This window comes from Macaca nemestrina, chromosome 12 (genome assembly GCF_043159975.1).
Source record: "Macaca nemestrina isolate mMacNem1 chromosome 12, mMacNem.hap1, whole genome shotgun sequence".
Classification (NCBI taxonomy): domain Eukaryota; kingdom Metazoa; phylum Chordata; class Mammalia; order Primates; family Cercopithecidae; genus Macaca; species Macaca nemestrina.
The window spans coordinates 87,385,985-87,410,412 of record NC_092136.1 but is presented as its reverse complement, the minus strand read 5'-3'; the positions used below and the strand labels follow the sequence as shown (position 1 = coordinate 87,410,412).

At 37.9% G+C, this 24,428-nt stretch overlaps 1 protein-coding gene and 1 long non-coding RNA gene across 4 annotated transcripts in view; one reads left to right on the top strand and one right to left on the bottom strand.

The window, feature by feature from the left end:
* The window catches only part of LOC105468887 (RAB38, member RAS oncogene family), a 71,563-nt gene extending 48,906 nt beyond the window's left edge, over nt 1-22,657 (top strand). Inside the window, exon 3 of the mRNA XM_011719372.3 lies at nt 12,716-22,657. Within this exon, the coding sequence (XP_011717674.1) occupies nt 12,716-12,868 (153 nt within the window). The 3' untranslated portion in view covers nt 12,869-22,657. The remainder of the gene's footprint in view (nt 1-12,715) is intronic.
* Nucleotides 1-24,428, bottom strand: part of LOC105468888 (uncharacterized) — a 248,477-nt gene that overhangs the window by 217,503 nt on the left and 6,546 nt on the right. For 2 of the 3 annotated variants that reach the window (XR_979694.3, XR_979692.3), the window contains exons 2-4: nt 11,326-11,558; nt 8,104-8,135; nt 3,653-3,740 (exon numbers count right to left, since the gene is read on the bottom strand). This is a non-coding gene — a long non-coding RNA (uncharacterized lncRNA). Of the gene's footprint in view, nt 1-1,104; nt 1,183-3,652; nt 3,741-8,103; nt 8,136-11,325; nt 11,559-24,428 lie in introns of all 3 variants that reach the window. The other variant, XR_011610973.1, reaches the window with a different exon arrangement.

The following is a 24,428-nucleotide window of genomic DNA, read 5'->3' as shown; positions in this document are numbered from 1 at the left end:
CTTATATTTAAACTCTCAATTTGAGAAATCTTTCCCATTAAGGGAGCATTATTCTCAGCTCTCCCACAAGTTTAACTACATTAGTCAAGAGCTTGAGATAGTCTCAGGAGTCACCTTCAATTCTGTTTGGAAAAAGGGAGAATATAAATTATCTCCCTTCACAGCTGGTGAAACGGATGCCAGAGAGAGGACTTGACCTGCCCATAGTGACCAAGATAGTTTGTAGCAACATCAGGCCTAAGACTCAAGTCTCCTAATTCCCTGTCCTAAGCTATCCTGAGTATAAAGAGATTCAATGTAATGGATATCGGCATAGAGAAATCACAATTTCTTTTGTGCTTTTTAAATTTGAATCAGCTCATTTTTCTTTCCCTTTTACAGAACAGTTCATTCATAAATTACATTGTCAGCACTACATGCCAACACTCTATGATAGCTGCTGTCAAGAGAGACACTCCAAGTGTGTGTCACTTCTGCTCTCAAGAAGTTTATTATCTAGAGAGAAGGTAAATTTTAAAAAGCAATTGTACATGTATGTGACCGTAGATACTATAGGGGACTGTTAGGAGCCACCTAGGAGATGGAGCTAACCCTACCTTGCTAGGGTTCTGGATTGGGGAGCATTGGTCTGTCAGAGAGGATAATACCTTATCATAACCAATCAGATCCATTGTTTCCAACTTTGTGTTATATCATCTACTCTGTTAAAATCATATTTTAAAAAACACATGTATTTCAATTTGGGCTAGTCTCAGGAAAAATAGAGAAAGGTAAAAATGGGGGTAGCACTACTTAGGTGAGGGTATAAAAAACACACAGGGTTATACAAAATCCGTTAATGAATGTCTCTATCCACAAACCCCTCTACCCTCAACCACTCCCACATATACCACCACTATTTCCAGATCAGTAGTTGTCAAACTGTGTGAAGAGGAAGACTAGCCCTCTGAGATATACTATTAGATAAGAGTTCTGTAGTCAGGTAACTTTATGACTACTGCACAATCGTTCCCTTCTTTGAGATGGGAGGAAGAAACAGAAAGTCTGTTCTCCTATCCCAACTTGAATCTGCCTTATTTCCATTTACACATAATTCATACACACCTTTCCCCTCTGCTCCCAGTTCATTATGGTGCTTTAGTTCCCCTCATGCCTTCCAACTCAGAATGAGAAACTGCTTTTCTGTTTAATATAAAAAAATTGAACACATGGCACATTCCATGATCTTCTAAAAGACTCTGAGAAATCCTATGATTAAGAAACACTTTTGTATTATTTTTAACTTAACATCTGAAATCATTTAACCATAGATGACTTTTTTCCCAAAGCATACTATGAAACATCAGAACCCACTTTGAAATACTTTAATGAAGAAGTTTGTTTGCCCCTCCAGTCTCATATATGACTTAACAATAATACTTGGGCAGTGTTGTATTATTTTCCAGGTGTTTTATTTTCAGTGCCTGTTGCATGCCAGCACTATTGCTAAGTTCTTTCATGTATCTCCTCTCACTTTATACACATCCTCAATAACCTCATGAAGTTGGCATTATTTTCATCATAGATTATAGATAAAGAAACAGGCTGAGAGAGAGGTTATGGTGACTTCCTGGAGGTTACACGAGTGGCAATTGGCAGAGCTGAGATAGTTCTGAGTCTTTCTATGGCACCTTTTCCCTTCACATTAAATAAATAGAGACAAATAATAAAAATTCAAGATACCAGACAATTCTGAAGCTAGAGGATGTAATTGAACTTCATCCAGAAATTCAAAGCAGAATGTCAGTCAGTTAGATGTTGGCAGCTAAATACTTCCAAAAAAGTTATGTTTGTTCTGGAGGGGCAGGGGATCTACAGATAGAGATGGGAATAAGACTAACTCAAGCAAAGAACACATTGAGGGAAGGGTTTATGGTCTAGTTCAGTTGCAGTCTAGTAGAGATGAAACAGGGGAGTTCAGTTTTAGCCATGTTGGTTGGGCGTCAGTTTTGTGGTCTGAACTTATTCTGAGTAGGTAATGTGAGCCCACAAGGTATTTTTTGGATGAAGTATGAATGTAATTACACTTACACTTTAATAGGAGTAGTTAAGAGACAATCTGGAAGGAATATGGAGGATGATTGTAATGAGAGAGAAGAAACTAAAGGCATGTGATCAGAGAGAAGACTACACAGGACATGAACTGGGGTAAAATGTTACAGTGACTGTGTGAAGAGAGCATGTCATGTCCATCATCATCTCTAAGCAGAAGTTGAAGAGCCCTGGACTAACAAGACAATCACATAACTGACTGCATAGCAAATTAAAGCATGGAGTGTAAAGCCTTTGATGAATAGTGCCTGGTCCATGAAAAATGCTCAATGATCATTTGCTGAATAATAAATTATTGCATCTAGTTACATGATATTTCAACTATTACATAAGAGCTTCAAATTGATGTATCTCCTCTTTTTAATTTTCAATTACAAGTTTGTGGAATGAAGAAAAATAATGTTTTATTCCATATCTGAAAGTAGAAAATTATATAACATATTCTAAGTGCTGCCTCAGGGAGGTTACCCAGGCTAAGAATGAGTTGTTATCTGACTATGGAATTTAGGAGTTAGACCTCAGGAATTTGTGAGGGTTGGGTCGACAGGTTCTATGGTTGAGGCCAGCATTTTGGTAGTTAGCTGGTATCATTGACACTCCAAATAAAAAAGTGATTAAAATATTAATTTCTTTAGCTTTACCAACACATCCATTTTTACACATAGTTCTTCTTCCTATTTGTTTTCACCCAAGGTAACATTATTCTAACAATGCTGGCAGAAATAGTTTCATTTATGCTATCTGGAGAAGCAAGAGCTTCAAACTCTCTACTAAAGAGTTAAGGGCTAGGGCATAAGAATCATATATAAGAAAAAAATTAACTCTCTAGTTTGAGAGAGAAATGAATTTTTTAAGCTAGAATTGGCTCTTATCCATAAAAGTTCTTAAGTGAGGAAGATGATGTTAAAATAATTATATGTACTATGTAGTCACAAAAATACATAATATTACTCAACTTCTACCTTTGCCCCTAGTAAAATATTCCTAATTCTCATAATTCTGCCATATGGGTATTATCTCTGCCTTATAGGTAAGGCCAAAGAAAATTAAATATTTTGCCTAAGTACATTTAGTTATTAAATAGCACTGAAATCACTTGTGGAGCAACAGAATATAAAGAACATTTTTAAAAGAACAAAATTAAGACTCCAACCTATGTCTGCTTTCCTGCAAAGCCTACAGTAGTTCAGCTCAACTTTTATAAACTGGTTTATTCAGTCTTCCTTCCATTTCACCTAAAGGAATGGTATCAAATAATAAGTGGAAAGCAAAATAAGGACAGGCAGCTGGACCTGTAAAGTAAATTTTCTTGTGAACATGTTTTCTTTTTTACTTTCTACAGAAATCACCCACATCTAAAATTATTTTCAGTGAAAGTTGAACTTGTCACTCTTCTAAAGTCCTTGTTCATTCATTTATTCATCAGTCATTCGCTTAGTCTGTATGTCTTCTGAGTGCCTACTGTTTGCAGGCACTGTGCTAGACACCAGGATGGGGCAATGAAACTCCTGGAAGCTCCCAGTCCAGTAGAGGATACACAAACAAAGCATTACATACTGACCAGTGATAAGTGCCAGAATAGAGAGATTCCTGCTCAGCCTGGGGGACTCAGGGGAGATTTTCCATGGGAGGTATCACTGAAGAATGACCTGAAGGAAGAAGAAGGAGGCAGGAGATTGTATTCATTGGAGGACCAACTATGTAATGTTTAGATATTTCATCTGTGTATATCATTTAACTCTAACAAGAATCTCATGAAATATAGTGATGATTGGCCTCATTTTTAAATTAAGGAGTAAAGGCTCAGGCTTTTCACTTGTCCTTTATTTAACAGTAAGTGGTAAAACCAAGTTTTAAAGCTTGACTCCAACATGCTTTCTCTTTCCATTTTATTCTACTGTTTCTTAGGACAATGATGTTTCAGTCTCATTCCTCAGTCTTGGCACACAGAGGTACCAGAATAAAAGCATTTAATTATCATAAAAGTAAATTGTGAAACACAATTTCTGTCATTTCTACCATAGATAGCCCTCAATAAATAACACTTTGAATTGAATAAGTCTAGGAAATACCGTGGCTAAGTAGTTTATCCTATATGTGTCTCAGTCTCCTCATCTGTAAAACAGAGTTAATAGTTTATCCACCTCTCAGGGTGTAGTAAGGGTTAAATGAGATCATGTATGTAACATACATGGCATGGTGCCTAAGTGTTCAATAATAAAGTGTTTGATAATTGTTAGCAATTATTACAATTAATATTTTGTATCTGGTTGACCATTTATCGTTTCAAGCTGATTAATGAGAAAGTATTTTAACTAAAGGCTGCTGTATTTCATGAATAGGATTTGTTAAGTCTGGCTAAACAATAGTCTTCATGCTTATCTTTATTCTTTCTTTTCAAGACTGATTATTGGGTACCCCAGCACTGTTTCAGTAAAAGACTCACAGTGAGAACAATTAAAATCTTACTGAATTAAAAACAAAATGTTAATAGAGGCAATATCTATGAATATCCTGGTTCTTAATGGCAATTAGTGGTAAGTCATACATTATATATTGGATTTGGAAAATGTATCAGGAATAATAAACTGTCAAAAAGACTCAAGAACTGTATCTGCCTAGTATTAAGGTTTTGGGGTCTAGTGCAGAAAAGGCAAGGATGTTGAACTCAGATTATTTTTAGGGGCCAGGAACTTAAGAGAAATGCACATTTACAGACATTTACGCATAAAAATAAATAAATAAATGGATCAATTAATAACTGCGGGCCACATGTAACGCATTGTGGATGGTTTGTTCATAACTTTTGTGATTTAGAAAGAAGCAGTAGTCAAAAACAGAAAACTTGGGTCCTCATTCCTTCAACAAACATTTGTAGGGAGTAGTGGGTTAAGAGCAGGGGCTCTGTTCTTGAGTCTGGCTTTGCTATTTGACAGTTGTGGAACTTTCAGGGATTGAATTATGAGTGTCTGAACATGGGCTGCAAAACCCGGTGCCAAAAGTTTGACTTGCTGGCTGTGTGACCCTGTGAAAGTTATTTAATTTCTCCATACCTCTGTTTCCTCACCTGGTTTTGTGGTACAAAACTTAGTAATAAGTTATCCATAGGCATCAGTTATTTTTGGTAATATTATTGTTTAGATACCTCACATGCATTAGGCACTGTGCTTGGATCTAGGAATACAAATATAATAAAATATAATCCTTGTTTTCAAGGACACAGGCAACACGCAGTTAGGATATAGTGGTGTCAATGGAGGTGGGTACGAAGTACCGGGGAATACTAAAGATAACGTTTCACAGTGCTAAGAAAAGGCTATTCAGTAGAGATATTTCCAGAAACAAGGAGGTATGCAGGCAGCCAGAGCTAAGAGGTGAGGTGCATTCTATAATAGCATGTTCCCTGTGAGGTTCAGCAGCCTGTGTGATGCTAGGCAGGTCACTTTCCCTCTCTTTGCCTTAATTTCCTGATGTGTTGGAGAAAGCAGAACGAATTAGTGATACCTAAGTTCCCCTCCACTTTAACATTTGGTGATTCTCTGTGAGCTTGGGGATGTTTCACGGCTGAAACAGAGCAACAGAGGTAGCTAGGATGATGGGAGGGAGATCTCTTGGTATGTAAGCGGGGAGACCTAGGAGGTATAAGGCCCTAGAGCTACAGAAAGAAGGCACGAAAAATTTGAAATACACTTTGGTACCTAAAGAATAAAGGACAGAGGCTGAAGTAAGGCCATGGTGGGGATGAGGGACGCATTGTCAGAGGGACACAATCTTTGGAGCTGCCTTTGTAAACTTTTCTTTATACCCCATTTCTCCATGCTGACAATGTGACTCTGTCCTGTGTTAAAATAAGTGATAATATGGTTCAGTCTGTCCTTCCCAATGCCTGTTAGACCAAACTCTGGTAACTTTCATACAACAGGGCATCATTGAGACCTGGCTTCTCTGTGTCACACTGACCGTGTATGCCTTCTCTTCATGGAGATACCATGGCAAAGTGCAAAACTGTGGGTTTTGGATTCAAATAAACATTGGCTTGGGCACTAAGAAAATGTAGGCCATAGACTCGAAGAAGATCGCAAGGAGAAGATAAAGAGAAAATACAGGCAGAAGCCAGGTTCTGACCTTTCCTATCCCTGAGACCTTGCACACATCATTCTCTGGACTTCACTTTTGTCATCTGTTAAAGGAGAGCGGAGCTCCCACCTCGGAATTATTGTGGTGATTACGTGAAATGCCATATTCTGAAAATAGTGTCTGAAACATAAGGTCAGTTTAGGGGAGCCCCAGTAGAAGCTCATGATTGCAGTGGGGGAAAGCAGGTACCCAAAGGAAATGGGAGGTTGATATGAGGGACGAGGGAGGACAGAAGTGCTTAACAGACAAAAATACAGGTGTCCACTACACTAGCACCCATGTTAGGTATTAATGACGATTAACAGAAAGCTGGCAAAATCTTTGCCACTTATGTGCTCAATAAACAAGTGCTATATCTTCTCAGAGAAAGGATTTTTAAACCCCTGTTTTGTGTAATACTTTTTACAGTGGTGTTATTATCCAGCAGGCCATCTGCTCTAATTAAAATTTCACAGGGCTGAGGAATTTAATGCCCTAACCTTGGAGTCTCGGGTACAGTTGGTGTTTTGTTTGAGGTTGATGTATTTGGAAAGATTATGGGAGGATGAATTCTTTGCCAGCTTCTAACTAGGCTGATGTGAAAATTTTCTGCTAGGGTTTTCTTTTTGTTTTTGGCTCTCTGGTGCTGGGGGCCAAATATTAAATACTTTGCCACAAGACAGATGTTCTGAAGAGCTAATTAAAAAACTGACAAGTACCCAGGACCTCTGATGGTTAGTTTAGGTGCCTTCCTCCACTGAAAGATCAAAATCACTGTGGCTTAGAGTGATTATATTAAATCATATTTCCAGAAAGTTTACAATTGGAATAAAAAGGACAGTGTCTTTAAAGACATTCTTAATTATATGAGTGTGTCTCAAAATTGGCTGCACATTTTTAAGTGGAGAATCTTTTTAAAAAATTATGAACAATTGTATTTTTTAAATTAAATGTGTTTAAATTTCAACTTTTAGATACAAGGGTACATGTGCAGATTTGTTATATGGGAATATTGTGTGAGGCAGAGGTTAGGAGTATGGATCCCATCACAGTGCCTAACTGGGAATTTTTTTTTTTTTTTAATGCTCATGCTGGGGCTCCATGTCAGACCAATTAGATCAATGTCTGGAACGAGGGCCCTGGTAACATATTTGTTTTAACTCTACAAGGGATATGAATATACAGCCAAGATTGAGAAGTTATAATTTATACATAATATTCTAGGATCTAGGCCGGGCACGATGGCTCAAGCCTGTAATCCTAGCACTTTGGGAGGCCGAGACGGGTGGATCACGAGGTCAGGAGATCGAGACTATCCTGGCTAACATGACGAAACCCCGTCTCTACTAAAAATACAAAAAACTAGCCGGGCGTGGTGGCGGGCGCCTGTAGTCCCAGCTACTTGGGAGGCTGAGGTGGGAGAATGGCGTGAACCCGGGAGGCGGAGCTTGCAGTGAGCCGAGATCCGGCCACTGCACTCCATCCTGGGCGACACAGCGAGACTCCGTCTCAAAAAAAAAAAAAAAAAAAAAAAATATTCTAGGATCTATTTTATTCCTAGGCTACACTGTAATGTATGTATGGAGAGTAGGATGGGAACTGGAATTGGGATAGTCTTGATTGAAATGACAGATTGGCTAAGATAATGTTCTGCTCTGGATAAGTTACTTAAGCTTTTTTCTAGCTCCCTTACCTTTAAAATATGACCATTAACTTTCCAACAGATGTTTGTGAATATTGGATGTGAGCATTATTTAATAAACAAAGCCCCTGCTTAATTAACTCCGTTTGTTTTTAGTAAAATTCTTTGTTAGGAATTTTAGCCTGTTTCTGAGACTTGCTTATCAGTATAAATGAAAGATTCTGAGCAGTGGCACAAAGAAGAACACGCATTACCTTAAAACAGCACAGTAGACCATCTTGTCATCCTGCAGATATAGAAATAAATCACAGTGAGATCCATTCCAATTTTACATGTCCTGAAAGTCAGAGTATATACATTTCCTTTCTAGCAAAAGATGCCCCTGGAAATGTTGTGACTACTCCCTATAACAAATGCAAATAAAAAATTCTATCTAGTGTTTTTCACTAATGCCGGCAACTCTGTTTCCATACAATTACCCAGAAAATGTGGACTTGACTGTGTCTGTTTGGATGCCAAGTAGCTCGATCAATTATATTGCAATCTAATTGCCCAAAGGGTCTGAACCTGCAATTCTATCAGGCAGGACCTGATTATCCATGCTGACCTTGGGTTAAAGGGGAGAGGGAGGTTTGTTCTATAATGTTATTTCTTCTCCTAGCCTAGGCCCTTTGGCTGTGACCTCATTGGCATATAGAAAGTCAGAAAGACCAGAAATGGTTCGAAGTGTGCCAGTAATACAAATCAGTCTTGCCTGATTCCTGGTTGCATGCACCTACCTTGCATGCTGGAACCAGGTGCTCTGCCCATTCTATTCCTTTATTTATTTTGGGAAATATTTGGGGGGAGCTGAGATAAGGATTTGGCTTCAAGCTAGTGCTTTAAACAGTATACATCTTGCCTTTTGTAGTAAACATGTGGTAAATATTAGTATTTACTCTTCTCCCTGAGCTCACAGCTGGCCATCCCAATTACTAGTGTGTGACTTGGGGCCAATCACTTTCCCTTTCTGAAGCTCAGTATCCTCACCTGCAAAATGAAGGAATGGAAAACACACACACATTGTGTTCTTCTGAAGGTTAACTTGTATGAGGAGAACAGATAGATAACATTTATTGAATGTGTACTGTATGCCTTTCACTAAGTATTTCATGTTTCAAGTATTAATATATATTAACTTACAAACATTTGTGAGGTAAATTTTTAATTCTCTTTTACAGATGAGGAAACTGAGGCATGAAGTGGTTAAAGTAACTTTCCTGAGGTCATGCAACCAGGAAGTAAGGGAACTAAGATAAGAGTTTGTCCCCAGGCCTGTACTCTAAACACTATACCCCTTGCCTTTTTGTAGTGTGCCTGTGGTAAATAAAGTTGAAAGCGTTTGTGGTTCTTCCTGGCTTTCTCTTATAATTTCTAATCTGAAATAGGTATGCCATGACAGCCAGCACCTAGGTACACGTGTATTAGGTATTCACTAAATAGTTATTGATAGGTTAGCTGTTAAAGTGCTAAGGACCGGTACAGGCTTGTCTAGTAATGGACTTTTATAGTATTGTGATTACTGACGTTTCACCTGCAAAAAACCTCAATGGCTCTACTTTGCAAATTTAGTATTCAAGGCTCTACAGTGATCTGGCACCCTGATGCCCTTTCCAGCCTTTTTATACTTTTGCTATTTACACAAACCCTGCTAGTGGATAAGCTCCATCAGGAATGAGATGTATAATCTGTATATTTGTATGCCTAGTACTTAGTGGAAATCTACATACTATTAATTGGATGAATGAACCTGACTCAGTCACCATGAACTGCTGCTCTTTGTACATGCAGTCTATAAGCAGACACTACTTGGCTCTGCCTGTTTCCTTTCTCTAGAGCCCATCCTTCATGGTCCACTCTCCTGGGCCTAATACCATCTAGACTTTACTCGGTGTATTAAAACTCACACACAACTTAAACAGCGTTACCTTATATTTTCACTTAAATGACCCTGCTAAGTTGCCACTAATTTGAGCTTAGATTTTAGTTCTTTTTCTCATAATGATAATGGATTTTCATTGATTTTCCCACACTAGCATTGACTTATCCTCATTAGATTTTGTCAATTTGCACATTAATGAAAGAAAACCTATTTAACTGGCATGTTAATATATGAGTGGAGGTTTAAAAAACACTACTGGCAAATCTAACGTTCATCATATATGAAGAAGGGCCCTTTCTAATGTTTAAAATTGTTTTCCTGTCATATAAACATGTTTTTATTATAACATATGGAAGAGAAAGAAACTAGCATTATTTAACACTTACTGGGTGTAACACTAAAGAACTGACTTTTATTTGTGATTGTTCCTGGTTTCCTGAACAATCTGGAAAAGGAATGCAGCTTAGCAAAAGCTGGGCTTTGATGTCAGAAAGACCCCGTGTAAGCTCTGGCCTCCTAGCCCACTTGCTGTGTGATCCTGGGGAAGCCTCTTAACCCCTTACAGATAAGCTTTCTTGTTTGTAAATGTTTACATGAGATATGGTAATATCTCATGTTTGGTATTTGGGGTATAATTTTGTTGCCTCCTTCTCCAACACACAAGCAATAGCCAAATGGGAATCAAAGTATTGGCTTATGAATGACTGGGCAAGTACGTTAAAGCCATCCAAATAGGGCTTCTTTAATGAGATGTGGTGGCCCTTAAACCCAAGGCCTGGAAGGCTGGGTGAGGAGACTCCTTTTTACCTTACTGAATGGGAGACAGTAAAGGACCATTGGACAGGCTTCCACTCAGTCACAAAGCAAGTGGCAGGGCTCCGGAGCAAAGTATTGAGCTGGGTCCGTTCCAAAGAGCAAGGCCCTGCCCAGGTCAGTTGGTTGCCTGGGAACAGGGAGTTCAAGTGTGACCCTTGGACATGACACTAGGAAGAGGAAGAGTGGCAGAAGACATGCTAAGCACAGGCCATGACTTTAAGGCACAGGAAGTTGTCCAACAGGGGATGGGGCAGAAGCATTGCCATTCTCTAAGGACTGGATTTCATAGAGTGAGGAAGATACTTGGGCTGAAGGAAGAAATGCCATCCCCACCACTACCCCAACAATAATAACAAAATCCATGCGGACAAAAAACCTAATCTTTATCGATCTTTATCATAAAGGATTTTAAATGGGATTAAATAAGATTACTTATTTACTACTGGAGTCCCTAGCAAGTTCACATTGTGAAAGCAATAATGTCTGCTACACTCTTCAAGGGAAGCAAATTTTTACTAGGTAAGTGATATCATCAAGACCATTTTATAGTTGGGGAAAGGGAGGCTTAGAGAAAGGAAGACTGGTCTGGTAAAAAGCAACAACAATAATATAATAAGCAAAAAAGCAACCATGCCTTTACCTTGTGTTTTGGATTTAGAAACCCTGGGAAACATTTTTTTTAAGGCTCTTTAAAGGTAAGATAAATAATCAGGCTATTTGTCTGGAACTCCAAAGTTACCTTAAGCTTTCATTGCTGGTGAACTCAGTTTTGGGCTTGAAGGATGGGGAACCTGCTAATGAACATTTACAGCTAAGGTCATTAGTCGTGGATGTCGTATGAAAGCCAACACATCTTCTTATATTTTCCAAGTAATATGACTTCATTCGATGATCTCAAAATATATCAACAACTTTGACATACATGCAAAAATAAGGGATAAGTACTTCCACTTCAGACTGGACAACAAGGTTCTGTAGTAAAACATTTTAACAATGAGAAAGCCTTGTCTCTTTACATTAAATATGAAGAAATACATCAGAGAAGTTCTACAAATTATGATTAAAAACAATCAAATTTAACTTTACTGGAGATCTTTACTTTTTACCTAAGCAGAGATATTTATTTTAGTACACTGGTAGTATATATTCTGTGTTTCTCAGGTTTCTGACCAGGATGAAAAAAAGCAGTTTAACTTACACTACTGATATATTTTAGATCCAAATGTTTGCTCCATATTTTTTCCAAATTCAAGTTTATTTCATTTTTGAACCTAAACTTATATTTCCAATTTTACTTTTTTCTTTGAAGCGTTATATCCATCTGGAATGTCTAGATAATGCCATGGTTTATTTGGGGGTAATAACCCCAAATCTCAGTAGGTTAAAATAGCAAGATCATCATTCTCATGCACACTACACAGCATGGGCTGATTGGGGTACTTGCCTCTACTTGATCTCACTCACAGACCTTATCCAAAAGAGTTTCCATTTGCTGTGCTTCCACAGGAAGAAAGAGAGAGAAAAAACATAGGAAATTGAGCACTGGCTCTTATTGCTCCTATATGAAAGTGACACACATTACTTCTCACATTTTGATGCCCAACAAGTCACATGTCCATGGCTAAGTTCAAAGAGGTCAGAACAGTGTACTCTTCCCCATTTAACTAGAGGACAGAGACCCAGAAATATCTGTCAAACCATTAATGAATACTATAAAATATGTCTTATCATTCTTATTTTATATCAAGGTCACAAAAATAGTATGTGGCAGAGGGCAATTATAAATCTAACTCAGATTAAAGGTTTATGTTTCTTCCACAATATTATTATAGTTTGAGTGTGTGAAAATGTGAAAATATGAAAACTGCCCTCTAACTGAAATTTAACCTACTAAGTAAATTCACCAAACACCATTCCTCCTATATGACGCAGCAAAATAAATACTTCTTTTATGAGGAACTGAACAGTAAAGTTCTTTGAAGGAACAAGTAAGTGAGGGGAACAGGAGGGGGATGCATATGTATCATATAGGAAGGAATATTTAAATAAAATTGTCACATATAAGTCTCTGTTCTAGCATTACTTCAGAGTATTGAATAAGAAAAGCTGTTTTATTTTTTCCCTCATAGGAAAATATAAACATTGATGAAGCCTCCAGATGCCTGGTGAAACACATACTTGCAAATGAGTGTGACCTAATGGAGTCTATTGAGCCGGACGTGGTGAAGCCCCATCTCACATCAACCAAGGTTGCCAGCTGCTCTGGCTGTGCTAAATCCTAGTAGGCACCTTTGCTGGTGTCTGATAGGAATGACCTCATCATTCCACGAATTGTGCCTCTATTTTTACCATTTTGGGTAAATGTCAGGATAGAGATACCACATGTGGCAAGCCAAAGATCTATGCCTCTATTTTTTCAATGAGAGAGAAATAGCAAATGTTCTTTCTATGCTTTCCTCACCATCATCACAGTGTTTACAAGCTTTTGAAAATACTTAGTCTGTTACAAACTTCTGTTGTGTAACCGACCAAAATTCTGCAGGGCCACGGTCAGCCCTGTTATTTGCTTCTTTTAATCAGCAAAGGCCTCAGGTCTTAAAATAAAAGGGGAGAAGAATAAACTAGCTGTCAAGTTAAGCATTGGCTTAACTTGCCCTGGTATCTCTGTCCAGATTTCAGTATATTCTCTGATGGTCTGACAGCCCTATTAAGTAGATGTGATATTTTCTCCCAAGATGACTTCCATTCTTGGCAGACCTGAGAGTTGCCTCTGAGTTAGCTCTTTGGAGTCATGAACACAGGCGTGCTATATTTTCCTTGTCCTAATTGTCTCTTGCCATGGCCTGAATGTTGGCTTAACTGAATATTGTATGAAAAGACTTGCTTTCATATGTGCCTTTCTGTTAGCTTTCTCTGACTCAAGCTGTGGGGCTCCTCTATACATGTAATATATATTATATATATTTTCACAGGTGAACAATAAAATGTTAAAAGATGCTGTTTCCCTATTTATGAAAGTGCTTTAAGTTTTTTAGTATTGTGAAGTTTTTTTTTTTTTTGGGACAAAGTAAACAGGGTTCTTAAGGTCCATTTCTAAAATTTTATTTCAAGAAAGAGATGAGAAATGTATGCTTGAAGAAACTGCTGGGCAATATTAAAACTGGGATGAGTCTATGCCATCTATGCCATCTGCATTTAAAATGTTCATATTGACATTTAGGCCAGAGAGTATACAGTGCATATACATATTTTTAGTTAATCAGAGGAATATGTCCTCATAGATTCTGATTAAGAAAGGTGCCAGATCAATAAACATAAAAAGAAACAATAAAACATGGATTGTGACACCTTGCTTTACACAGTGGCTGTGGTGCTGATGTGTGCAGGTAGCTATTATTTTTTAATGTCATTATTTTGTATCAATATTTGTAATACACTCACAGGAATCATATATTTTTTTTTTTTTTCTTGAGACGGAGTCTTGCTATGTCACCAGGCTGGAGTGCAGTGGCGCGATCTCAGCTCACTGCAACTTCCACCTCCTGGGTTCAAGCACTTCTCCTGCCTCAGCCTCCTGAGTAGCTGGGACTACAGGCGTGTGCCACCACACCCAGCTAATTTTTCTAGTTTTAGTAAAGACGAGGTTTCTCAGGATCGTGCTATTTTCCTATAAGGGTCTTGATTTTAGTGGAGGAAATGTGGTAGCCCTGTCAGCTTGGCCTCTTTTACAACTCTGCAGGATCCTGAGACAGAGGATGAGATATGTGGGTACATATCCTTAAGAATCTTGAACCCCCAAATTCTTTGGAAACTCTGGCCTAGAAAAAGAGGCCTTTTACTCTTTCCAGTGGGAGAACAATTAATTGCTACATAAAAGCCCTGCCTCAGTAGGAAGTTTTAAGGTGAAGCTTGCCCATATTAAATTCTGCCCCCATTTCCCCTCATTGCGTCTAGACAAATAACTAGGGCCAAGTCTCAACATGATCTGAGTGGAAAAGGATGATCTGTGTTGCAGGATGAAATGGATTATTCATCAAATGAACTACAGAATCTGGCTGGTAAATACTAGTAGTAATCTAGAGAACATTCCAAAGAACTGGTCTTGAGATACTGAAATATTGGATCATAGAGATAAAGTCAGATAATAGATATTCTACTTATACGAGGGCACACTTACATGAGCTAATTTTTAACATTCTGGCAAGTCTACCTGGTGGTGATTCTAATATGCTATTGGAATGGCTTGGCTCCTTGAAGCTTATAAATGATGCTGGCCTGAAATACATTTTGTGGACATGCCAGAACTACATTGGCAAAATACTGGAGAAGAGATCCAGGGTCTCACAGAAGTGGGAATGTTAGAATGTACTTATTTTGAAAGGTCGGAGAACCTGCCAGCTCATTATGTTGTCCAGGAGAGCCTAGAAGATAATCACTTTACTAAAGCAAGAAGTGTTCCCAAAAGAGGGATGCCAGTATCAATGAGAAACTCAATAGTGATTGTTCTCTATTGACCAGGCTTGAGATTATAGAGATGTTGCTGTGTTTTTAGGGGAATGGCTCCCTTCATATTTAAGGGTCATTATGTGGTAGACTATTAAATGGTGCTAGTATATCTGGTTCTGTGTCTTAGACAGCTAGGACCAAAATATCAAAATAACAGTATAGTCTCTCACTGTTACTTTTAATAATCTACTTAAGAAAATGAATTTCTCCTTGCCACAACTTCAGGTTGTTCATAATTGGAGGTCTTAATACTTCCACCAGAAGACACAGTAAGGGTTCCAGTAAATCTACAGCTTCAGCTGCTGTCTGATTATTTTTGGCTCCTCAGGTCTATAGACCGACAGTTAGAGAAGGTAGTTACTATACAGACAAGGGTCCCTCACCATAATGATCAAAAGGAAATGGGGTTGCTACTAGATACTGGAGCAGAAAGTAGTGTGTCTGGAACTCATGGGATTCACTGGGGTGCCTCTTGATGCCTCCATCACTGGTGATATCTGAAAGGGTAGTTGCAGCAGCAGCATCTTGATAAGGACATGAAGTCAGGGACTCATACTCTAAGGGATAAATGTCTGAGTTATTGCACTATGCAATGAACCTTGATTAGAAGCAGTTAGAAGCAGTTTGGTCAAGGGAATGAAAATGTTAGGGGAGGGAAATGATGAATATTAATTACGGCATCACTTATGGTCTCAGGATTAACTATAACACTGGAGAATGTAGCTTACCTCACTAACCTTCCTGTTAATATTCTTACTCTCTCTGTCTTTCGGTCTCAGTGGAATTATGGCCAGTGACTTCCTTGGAAAACCAGTGAAAGGACACAGTGGACTCAACATGCAGCAGGGATGAACCTGAGTGGGCAAGGTGTGGACAGTAGCAGAGAAAATGTCCATGTCCCCTCAGCATATGGCCTCCTATTACAATCCTCTGCAACTTTGCCTAAAAGTTTTCTCTGAATATGTGCAGCACATTTGTCTTCCATACTGGACAGGCTAGAGTGCTACAGAGTTAGCACCTCCTGGAGCAGCCTCCTCAAGGCTGACATAAATTGGTAGATGAATACTCCAGCGTCCTCACCCATCAGGTGGGATAAACCTGAGGCTTACTCTGTACTCTCCCTCAGAGGTCACCAATGTGACTGAGGCAAAGTTTCATACAGTGGTAACCTCATAATCACAACCTTTTTGGTCTCCCTTTCTTCTCTATCTCACATCTATTCCCCTACCAGTGCTCCCAAGGATGACCTCCCACTTAAGGTATTTTCATTTTTTATTGAGCTTCAACTACTCAATAAAAAAATATCTTAAGTAGGAGGTTATCCTTGGAAGCACTGGTAGGTGACTCTTAACATATCACAGTACCCAGGCAGTAACTTTTATTACCATGGAATCTCTAATCTACTGCTTTTATCTCTAAAGATCCACTGAAATGAGGTATGTGAGAAATATATAGTGAGATCAGAAATGAGTATCTTCTAACCCTTTTCCACCATAGAAAAGTATTGCATATATAGTCTTCAAAATGAATATATATTGATTCATTAGTCCCCTCACCCTCACAACAAAAATTTATTGAACAATTACTATATTCCCAATACTTGGGCTGGGCAGTGTTGTGGAGATACAAATGACTAAGTCACGGTCCCAGATTTTAAGTTGTTATGATAAGGTAGGAGACTCAAACATGTAAACAGTTCACCATGTTTTAAGAGAGAAGTCAGATGTCCAAACCAAGATATCTCTTCTGAACATGTAATTTACTTTTAAATGGAGGGACTTCAGCTTCAATCATGCTTACGGAAATAGAATATACGTTCCTACCATTCTCTTCCTTGAACACTGGGAAAAAGACACATTAGACTGTTTTGTTCAGCTAACTGTTTCTGCAGTTTGGAATATTCTTTTTCTTTTTTGCCTGGAAATTTTACCCATAATAAAGGATCAACACAATGTTACAGCCTTATAGCTTTGCCCAGCTCTGTAGGCAATTTATATTTTTTCCAGGTTCACATAGCTCTTGATTGATTCAATCATCAAGCTCTCACATGCTTCATTAAAGTAGTGCATCAACTTCAATTTATCGAACACATCCTATGGGACAGGCACTGGTACGTAACTTTACCTTTATTATGTATTTAACCCCTACAACATATATATAAATTCACTAATCTCCTATTTTATATATGAAAAAAAAAACTAGGTAGAGGGACATTGAGCAAATTGCCAAAACTCACATAGCTACCAACTGGCAAAGCAAGGATTCAAACCAAGGCAGCCTAATTCCAATGCCCAAGTTCCTAACCATTATTCTAAGCTATCTCCTCTTAGATTTCTGGAGGTGACGATATTCTGAATGCAGAGCACAACACTCAGCCCAGGAAATATTAGAGCTTCCTCTATGCCAGACACTGCTCAACGCTTTCTTTTTTTTTGTAGAGTCTCACTCTGTTGCCCAGGCTGGAGTACAGTGGCGTTATCTTGGCTCACTGCAATCTCCACCTCCCAGGTTCAAATGATTCATGTGCCTCAGACTCCCCAGTAGCTGGGATTACAGATGTGTGCCACCAGGCCGGGCTGGTTTTTTTTTTTTTTTTTTTTTTCATTTTTAGTAGAGACAGGGTTTCACCACATTAACCATCCTGGTCTCAAACATCTAGCCTCAAGTGATCCACCTGCCTTGGACTCCCAAAGTGTTGGGTTTATAGGCATGAGCAACCGCACCTGGCTGAAACATTTTTCTTTTCTTTTTTTCTTTTTTTTTTTTTTTGAGATGGAGTCTCACTCTGTTGCCGAGGCTGGAGTGCAGTGGCGCAGTCTCAGCTCACTGCAACCTCCACCTGCCAGGTTCAAGTGATTCTTCTGTCTCAGCCTCCCAAGTAGCTGGGACTACAGGCATGTGCCACCACACCTGGCTAATTTTTGTATTTTTATTAGAGATGGGGTTTCACCAAATTGGCCAGGCTGGTCTCAAACTCCTGACCTCATAATCTGCCCACCTTGGCCTCCCAACATGCTGGGATTACAGACGTGAGCCACCATGACTGGTCTTTTATTATTATTATTATTATATTTAGGTTCTGGGATACATGTGCAGAATGTGCAGGTTTATTATATAGGTATACACATGCCATGGTGGTTTGCTACACCCATCAACCCATCATCTACATTAGGTATTTCTCCTAATGCTATCCCTTCCCTAGCCCCCCACCCCCCAACAGGCCCTGGTGTGTGATGTTCCCCTCCCTGTGTCCATGTGTTCTCAGTGTTCAACCCCCACTTATGAGTAAGAACATGCAGTGTTTGGTTTTCAGTTCCTGTGTAAGTTTGCTGAGAATGATGGTTTTCACCTTCATCCATATCCCTGCAAAGGACATGAACTCATTCTTTTTTTATGGCTTCATAGTATTCCATGGTGTGTATGTGCCACATTTTCTTTATCTAGTCTATTATTGATGGGTATTTAGGTTGGTTCCAAGTTTTTGCTATTGTGAATAGTGCTGCAATAAACATACGTGTGGATATGTCTTTATAGTAGATTGATTTATAATCCTTTGGGTATATATCCAGTAATGGGATTGCTGGGTCAAATGGTATTTCCGGTTCTAGATCTCTGAGGAATCACCACACTGTTGTCCACAATGGTTGAACTAATTTACATTCCCATCAACAGTGTAAAAGTGTTCCTATTTCTCCACATCCTCTCCAGCATCTGTTGTTTCCTGAATTTTTAATGATCACCATTCTAACTGGCATGAGATGGTATCTCATTGTGGTTTTGATTTGCATTTTTCTAATGACCAATGATGATGAGCTTTTTTTCACATGTTTGTTGGTCTCATAAATGTCTTATTTTGAGAAATGTCTGTTTATATCCTTCGCCCACTTTTTGATGGGGTTGTTTTTTTTTCTTGTAAATTTGTTCATGTTGTTTGTAGATTCTGAATATTAACCCTTTGTCGGATGGATACATTGCAAACATTTTCTTCCATTCTGTAGCTTGCCTGTTCACTCTGATGGTAGTTTCTTTTGCTATGCAGAATCTCTTTAGTTAAATTAGATCCCATTTGTCAATTTTGACTTTTGTTGCCATTGCTTTTGGTGTTTTGGCTTTTGTTGCCATTGCTTTTGGTGTTTTAGACATGAAGTCTTTGCCTATGCCTATGTCCTGAATGGTATTGCCTAGGTTTTCTTCTAAGGTTTTTATGGTTTTAGGTCTTACGTTTAAGTCATTAATCCATGTTGACTTAATTTTTGTGGTAAGATGTAAGGAAGGGGTCCAATTTCAGTTTTCTGCATATGGCTAGCCAGTATTCCCAACACCGTTTATTAAATAGGGAATCCTTTCTGCATGGCTTGTTTTTGTCAGGTTTGTCAAAGAGCTGATGGTTGTAGATGTGTGATGCTTTTCCTAAGGCATCTGTTCTATATATCTGTTTTGGTACCAGTACCATGCTGTTTTGGTTACTGTAGCCTTGTAGTATCATTTGAAGAGCAACCCTAGGACACATAATCATCAGATTGACCAAGGTTGAAATTAATGAAAAAATGTTAAGGGCAGCCAGAGAGAAAGTTCGGGTTACCCACAAAGGGAAGTCCATCAGACTAACAGTGCATCTCCCTGCAGAAACCTTACAAGCCAGAAGAGAGTGGGGACCAATACTCAACATTCTTAAAGAAACAAATTTTCAACCCATAATTTCATTTCCAGCCAAATTAAGCTTCATAAGCAAAGAAGAAATAAAACCCTTTACAGACAAGCAAATGCTGAGAGATTTTGTCACCACCAGGCCTTCCTTACGAGAGCTCCTGAAGAAAGCACTAAATATGGAAAGGAAAAACTAGTACCAGCAAAAACATACCAAATACCAAAAACATACCAAAAACATCAACACTATGAAGAAATTGCATCAACTAAATCAACTAACAGGCAAAATAACCAGCTAGCATCATAATGACAGGATCATACTGACAGGATCAAATTCACACATAACAATATTTACCTTAAATGTAAATGTAAATGGACTAAATGCCCCAAATATGTAAATGTAAATGGACTAAATGCCCCAATTAAAAATCACAGACTGGCAAATTGGATAAAGAGTCAAGACCCATCAGTGTGCTGTATTCAGGAGACCCATCTCATGTGCAAAGACACACACAGGCTCAAAATAAAGGGATGGAGGAATATTTACCAAGCAAATGGAAAGCAAAAACAAAACAAACAAACACACACACACAAAAACAGGGGTTGCAATCCTAGTATCTGATAAAACAGATTTTAAACCAACAAATATCAAAAAAGACAAAGAAGGGCATTACATAATGGTAAAGGGATCAATGCAACAAGAAGAGCTAACTATCCTAAATATATATGCACCCAATACAGGAGCACCCAGATTTATAAAGCAAGTTCTTAGAGACCTACAAAGAGACTTAGGGTCCCACATAATAATAGGAGACTTTAACACCCACTGTCAATATTAGACAGATCAATGAGACAGAAAATTAACAAGGATATTCAGGAATTGAACTCAGCTTTGGACCAAGTGCACCTAATAGACATCTACAGAACTCTCCACTCCAAATCAGTAGAATATACATTCTTCTTAGCACCACATCACACTTATTCTAAAACTGATCACATAATTGGAAGGAAAACACTACTCAGCAAATACAAAAGAATGGAAATCATAACAAACAAATCTCTCAGACCACAGTGCAATCAAATTAGAACTCAGGATTAAGAAACTCACTCAAAATCACACAACTACATGAAAACTGAACGACCTGTTCCTGAATGACTACTGGGTAAAAAACGAAATTAAGGTAGAAATAAATAAGTTATTTGAAACCAATGAGAACAAAGACACAATGGACCAGAATCTCTGGGACATGGCTAAAGCAGTGCTTAGAGGGGAATTTATAGCACTAAATGCCCACAGGAGAAGGTGGGAAAGATCTAAAATTGACACCCTGACATCACAATTAAAATAACTAGAGAAGCAAGAGCAAACAAATTCGAAAGCTAGCAGAAGACAAAAAATAACTAAGATCAGAACAGAACTGAAGGAGATAGAAACACAAAACCCTTTCACAAAAAGTAATGGATCCAGAAGGTGTTTTTTTTTTTTTTTTTTTTGAAAAGATGAACATTTTTCTTAACAACAGTAAGAGGTAGTGTTGTCATGAAAGAATACATGTAAATCACTTAGTATCGTGCCTAAAACATAGCAAGTAATCAATGCATGTGGATATTATGATACTACTCTGTCTGCTTATTTTTAAAATTGAAGAAGTAGTATAAGCAAAGCTATTAGGTAAAAATGGTGGATATTTTAGGATGTGCCAAATATGGGACCCTAGGGTAAATCAATAGAAACACAAAATTGATTGGTAGTCACCTAGGCTTCAGAAGTTTTCATGGATGACAGATAAAATGTATGGGTTTTATTTGGGGGATGAGGAAAATGTTCTCAAATTCATTGTGGTGATAGTTACACAACATATGCTAAAATCCACTGAATGCTATACTTTAAATGGGTAAAATCTACGGTATGCAAATAAAAAATAAAGCTGTGATAAGAAAAAAAAGTGGAACCACAGGAAAAAGCAGTATAAAACTATTGTTTCCCCTGATGCATCACTTTAACTTAACTTGGTGTGTAGTCCTGGTGTTTGTTATTCCAAGGGAGGGAATTTTAGAGTGTGCCTCTTTATCACTGCTCTTCTCTGCCTAGTACTTCATCACTTCTGAATTCATGACTTGCTCTCAGATGTTCAAACTAGCATTTTGTATGAATTTAAATTTGACTGCATCTGAACTGTTTCTGTCTTAAAACATCATTGGCTTCCTGGAATTCCCAAGCACCAGAAAATTTCCCAGTATTGGAAAAGAAAAGATCATGAAAAATCCTAATAAAGACAGTCAGAAATGCTGATAAACTAAGCAAAGTAAGTCTTGAAGACAAGGATAAAATGCCTCTGGGAAGTGTGTCCAAAACTGTTTCACTGCATTGATGACTCTGAAATTTTCCATATCATCAAGCTAACTTATTTTCTTCAACTTGATTGACTTTTAGAGTATCAACCTCCAGGCACAGGCAATATATACCTAAATGCAATGTACTCACTGAAATTGTAATGGTAGACATAAGACTCTGGAATTTAAAATTCCAGATGACCCAGGTCATGCTTTCTATTAGAACAACATTGTCTTTCAAAGAAACTTTATGAAAGTGTTTTTTTTTTTGTAAATATCAAATATGAGAAAGTTGCTATTACTTGTAATAAAATACAACATTTTCTGTTTTGTCTTGAACTGAACTTTGAAGAAGTTACCTTATGCCAGATGTGTAACATCAATTTGTATTCATTGGACTCCTTAATCAAATAGCTATCAATTGTCTGCTCTGAGCAAGTTGTTGTGTTTGGTGCATTAAATAAGTCACTTGTCAAGATCTGTAACAAAATGCATAGTGCTTAATATATGTAAGTTTCTTTTTTTCTCTCTGTGATAGCTGTTGTTATGGAAACCAGAAATAAAAAAGTCATGAGTCTCTGCTCTTTAAGTCTACAGTTTCATTGGGGGAAGGGAGAGTGGGTTAATAAGAGGCAAAAGATACAGTTGAGGATCAAGAAAAGAAGACTGTTTCTGTTTCCACTACATGATAGTCTGCATTTTTTATCATTATAATAAATGTTAGAAGCTATAATTCATTGTTCAGATCAGAAAGTGTATCTTTTCCAAACATAATATCATTTAGTCATCATTACTACCTCCATTGGGAGGTGTGATTACACATTTTATAGATAAGAAAACAGATTGTTAGAAAAAAAAAAAAAGATCTACATGTATCATGTGATTCTGGCAGGATTTCTTGTCAGTGCATCCGCTCTTCTGGCCACAATGGGCTAATCAGAGTACTTCATTCTTCCTGCCTCAAGTGACAGGTCTAGAGGTGTGCTTGTGACCCAAGCTGAACTATGCAGGGTCTTCGGCTGTGCCTGTTCTCCAATTCTTTAGAAAAGGGGCCTGTAGGAAATGGCCATGATTTTCTCACCCCATGTGACAGCTGGGTGAACACATAACCAATACACAGAACATGAAGAATCAAGCAGTTAAGAAAAAGAAAGGCAGGGAGAAATGAAGATCCCATCTGAGTCTCTTAGTTTAACTTGTATGAGTCCTGATTTAACCTTTAACTTCCCAGTTACAAGAGGCAATAAACTCCTCTTTGGTTTTGTTGTTGTTCATTTGTTCAGAACAGATTGCATTAATTTTCCATAACTCAAACATTCCCGACTAATATAGCCATAGATTTTTATAGGTATTAGCAGCTTTATTTCAAATATTCTGCTAGTAGAAAGTATATAAAGACACGGCCGATAGAGGAAAAGATGCTAATCCAAGTGAAACAGAGAGGAAAAGATGCTAATCCAAGTGAAACAGTCAGCAGCCCAGAAATAAAAAGTTAAATAGTGACAAGTGGCTTACAGAATAAAAATAAAGCACATGAATACTTTTTTGGAATAAATAATGTTGTTAAATTACTACAGAGAAAGGTGTAATAGATATAACATTGCATGTATATAAATTAATATTTAAAATTAATATGAAAATGCTTTAATCAGAATGTGTTTGCATACACGAATCAGGAGGTAGATATTATTAAAAATCTATAAAGTAAGGTCTGGAAATTTCTAGAGAAGAGAGAATATTGAGAGTAATCAAAGAAGGATGGAAAATAAAAATTTTGTGAACGTGCAAGAAGCAGCATGAGAAAGGATTTGATAAATGCCTTAAATACTGATTAATTTTGAGAAGAGTGATATTCAGCTATTCTGTTTGGCAAAGGAAACAAATATTGAGAGGACAAAGGGTAAGCAAGGTTCACAAATGCTTTGGCCCTAACCACAAAAAGAATTAGAGTGAGTTTATAGAGAGACACAATCATTTGAATATGACAAGTAAATGAAATAGGGCTCAATCACAGGCACTGAAAAATCATAGTGAATTGGTATTTAAATACTGTTTATTTAGTGCCCACTTTGTGCCAACTACTGTACAAATGCTACTTAGTTTTCACAGCAACACCACAAGATAATCATTATTAACCTGATTTGAGAGATGAAGAAATTATAAAGCTCAGAGATCTTTAGCAACTATTTCAAGGTTCACATACCTAGAAAGTGACTGAGCCAGTACTCAAACTCAAGACGGGCTGGCTCAAAAGATTTTGTTTTACCATGACTTAAATGACACATTTTCAATCTGCTTCTATATGACCATACTTTCATATGACCATAATTTAGATGGCACCACTTTTCAAGATTA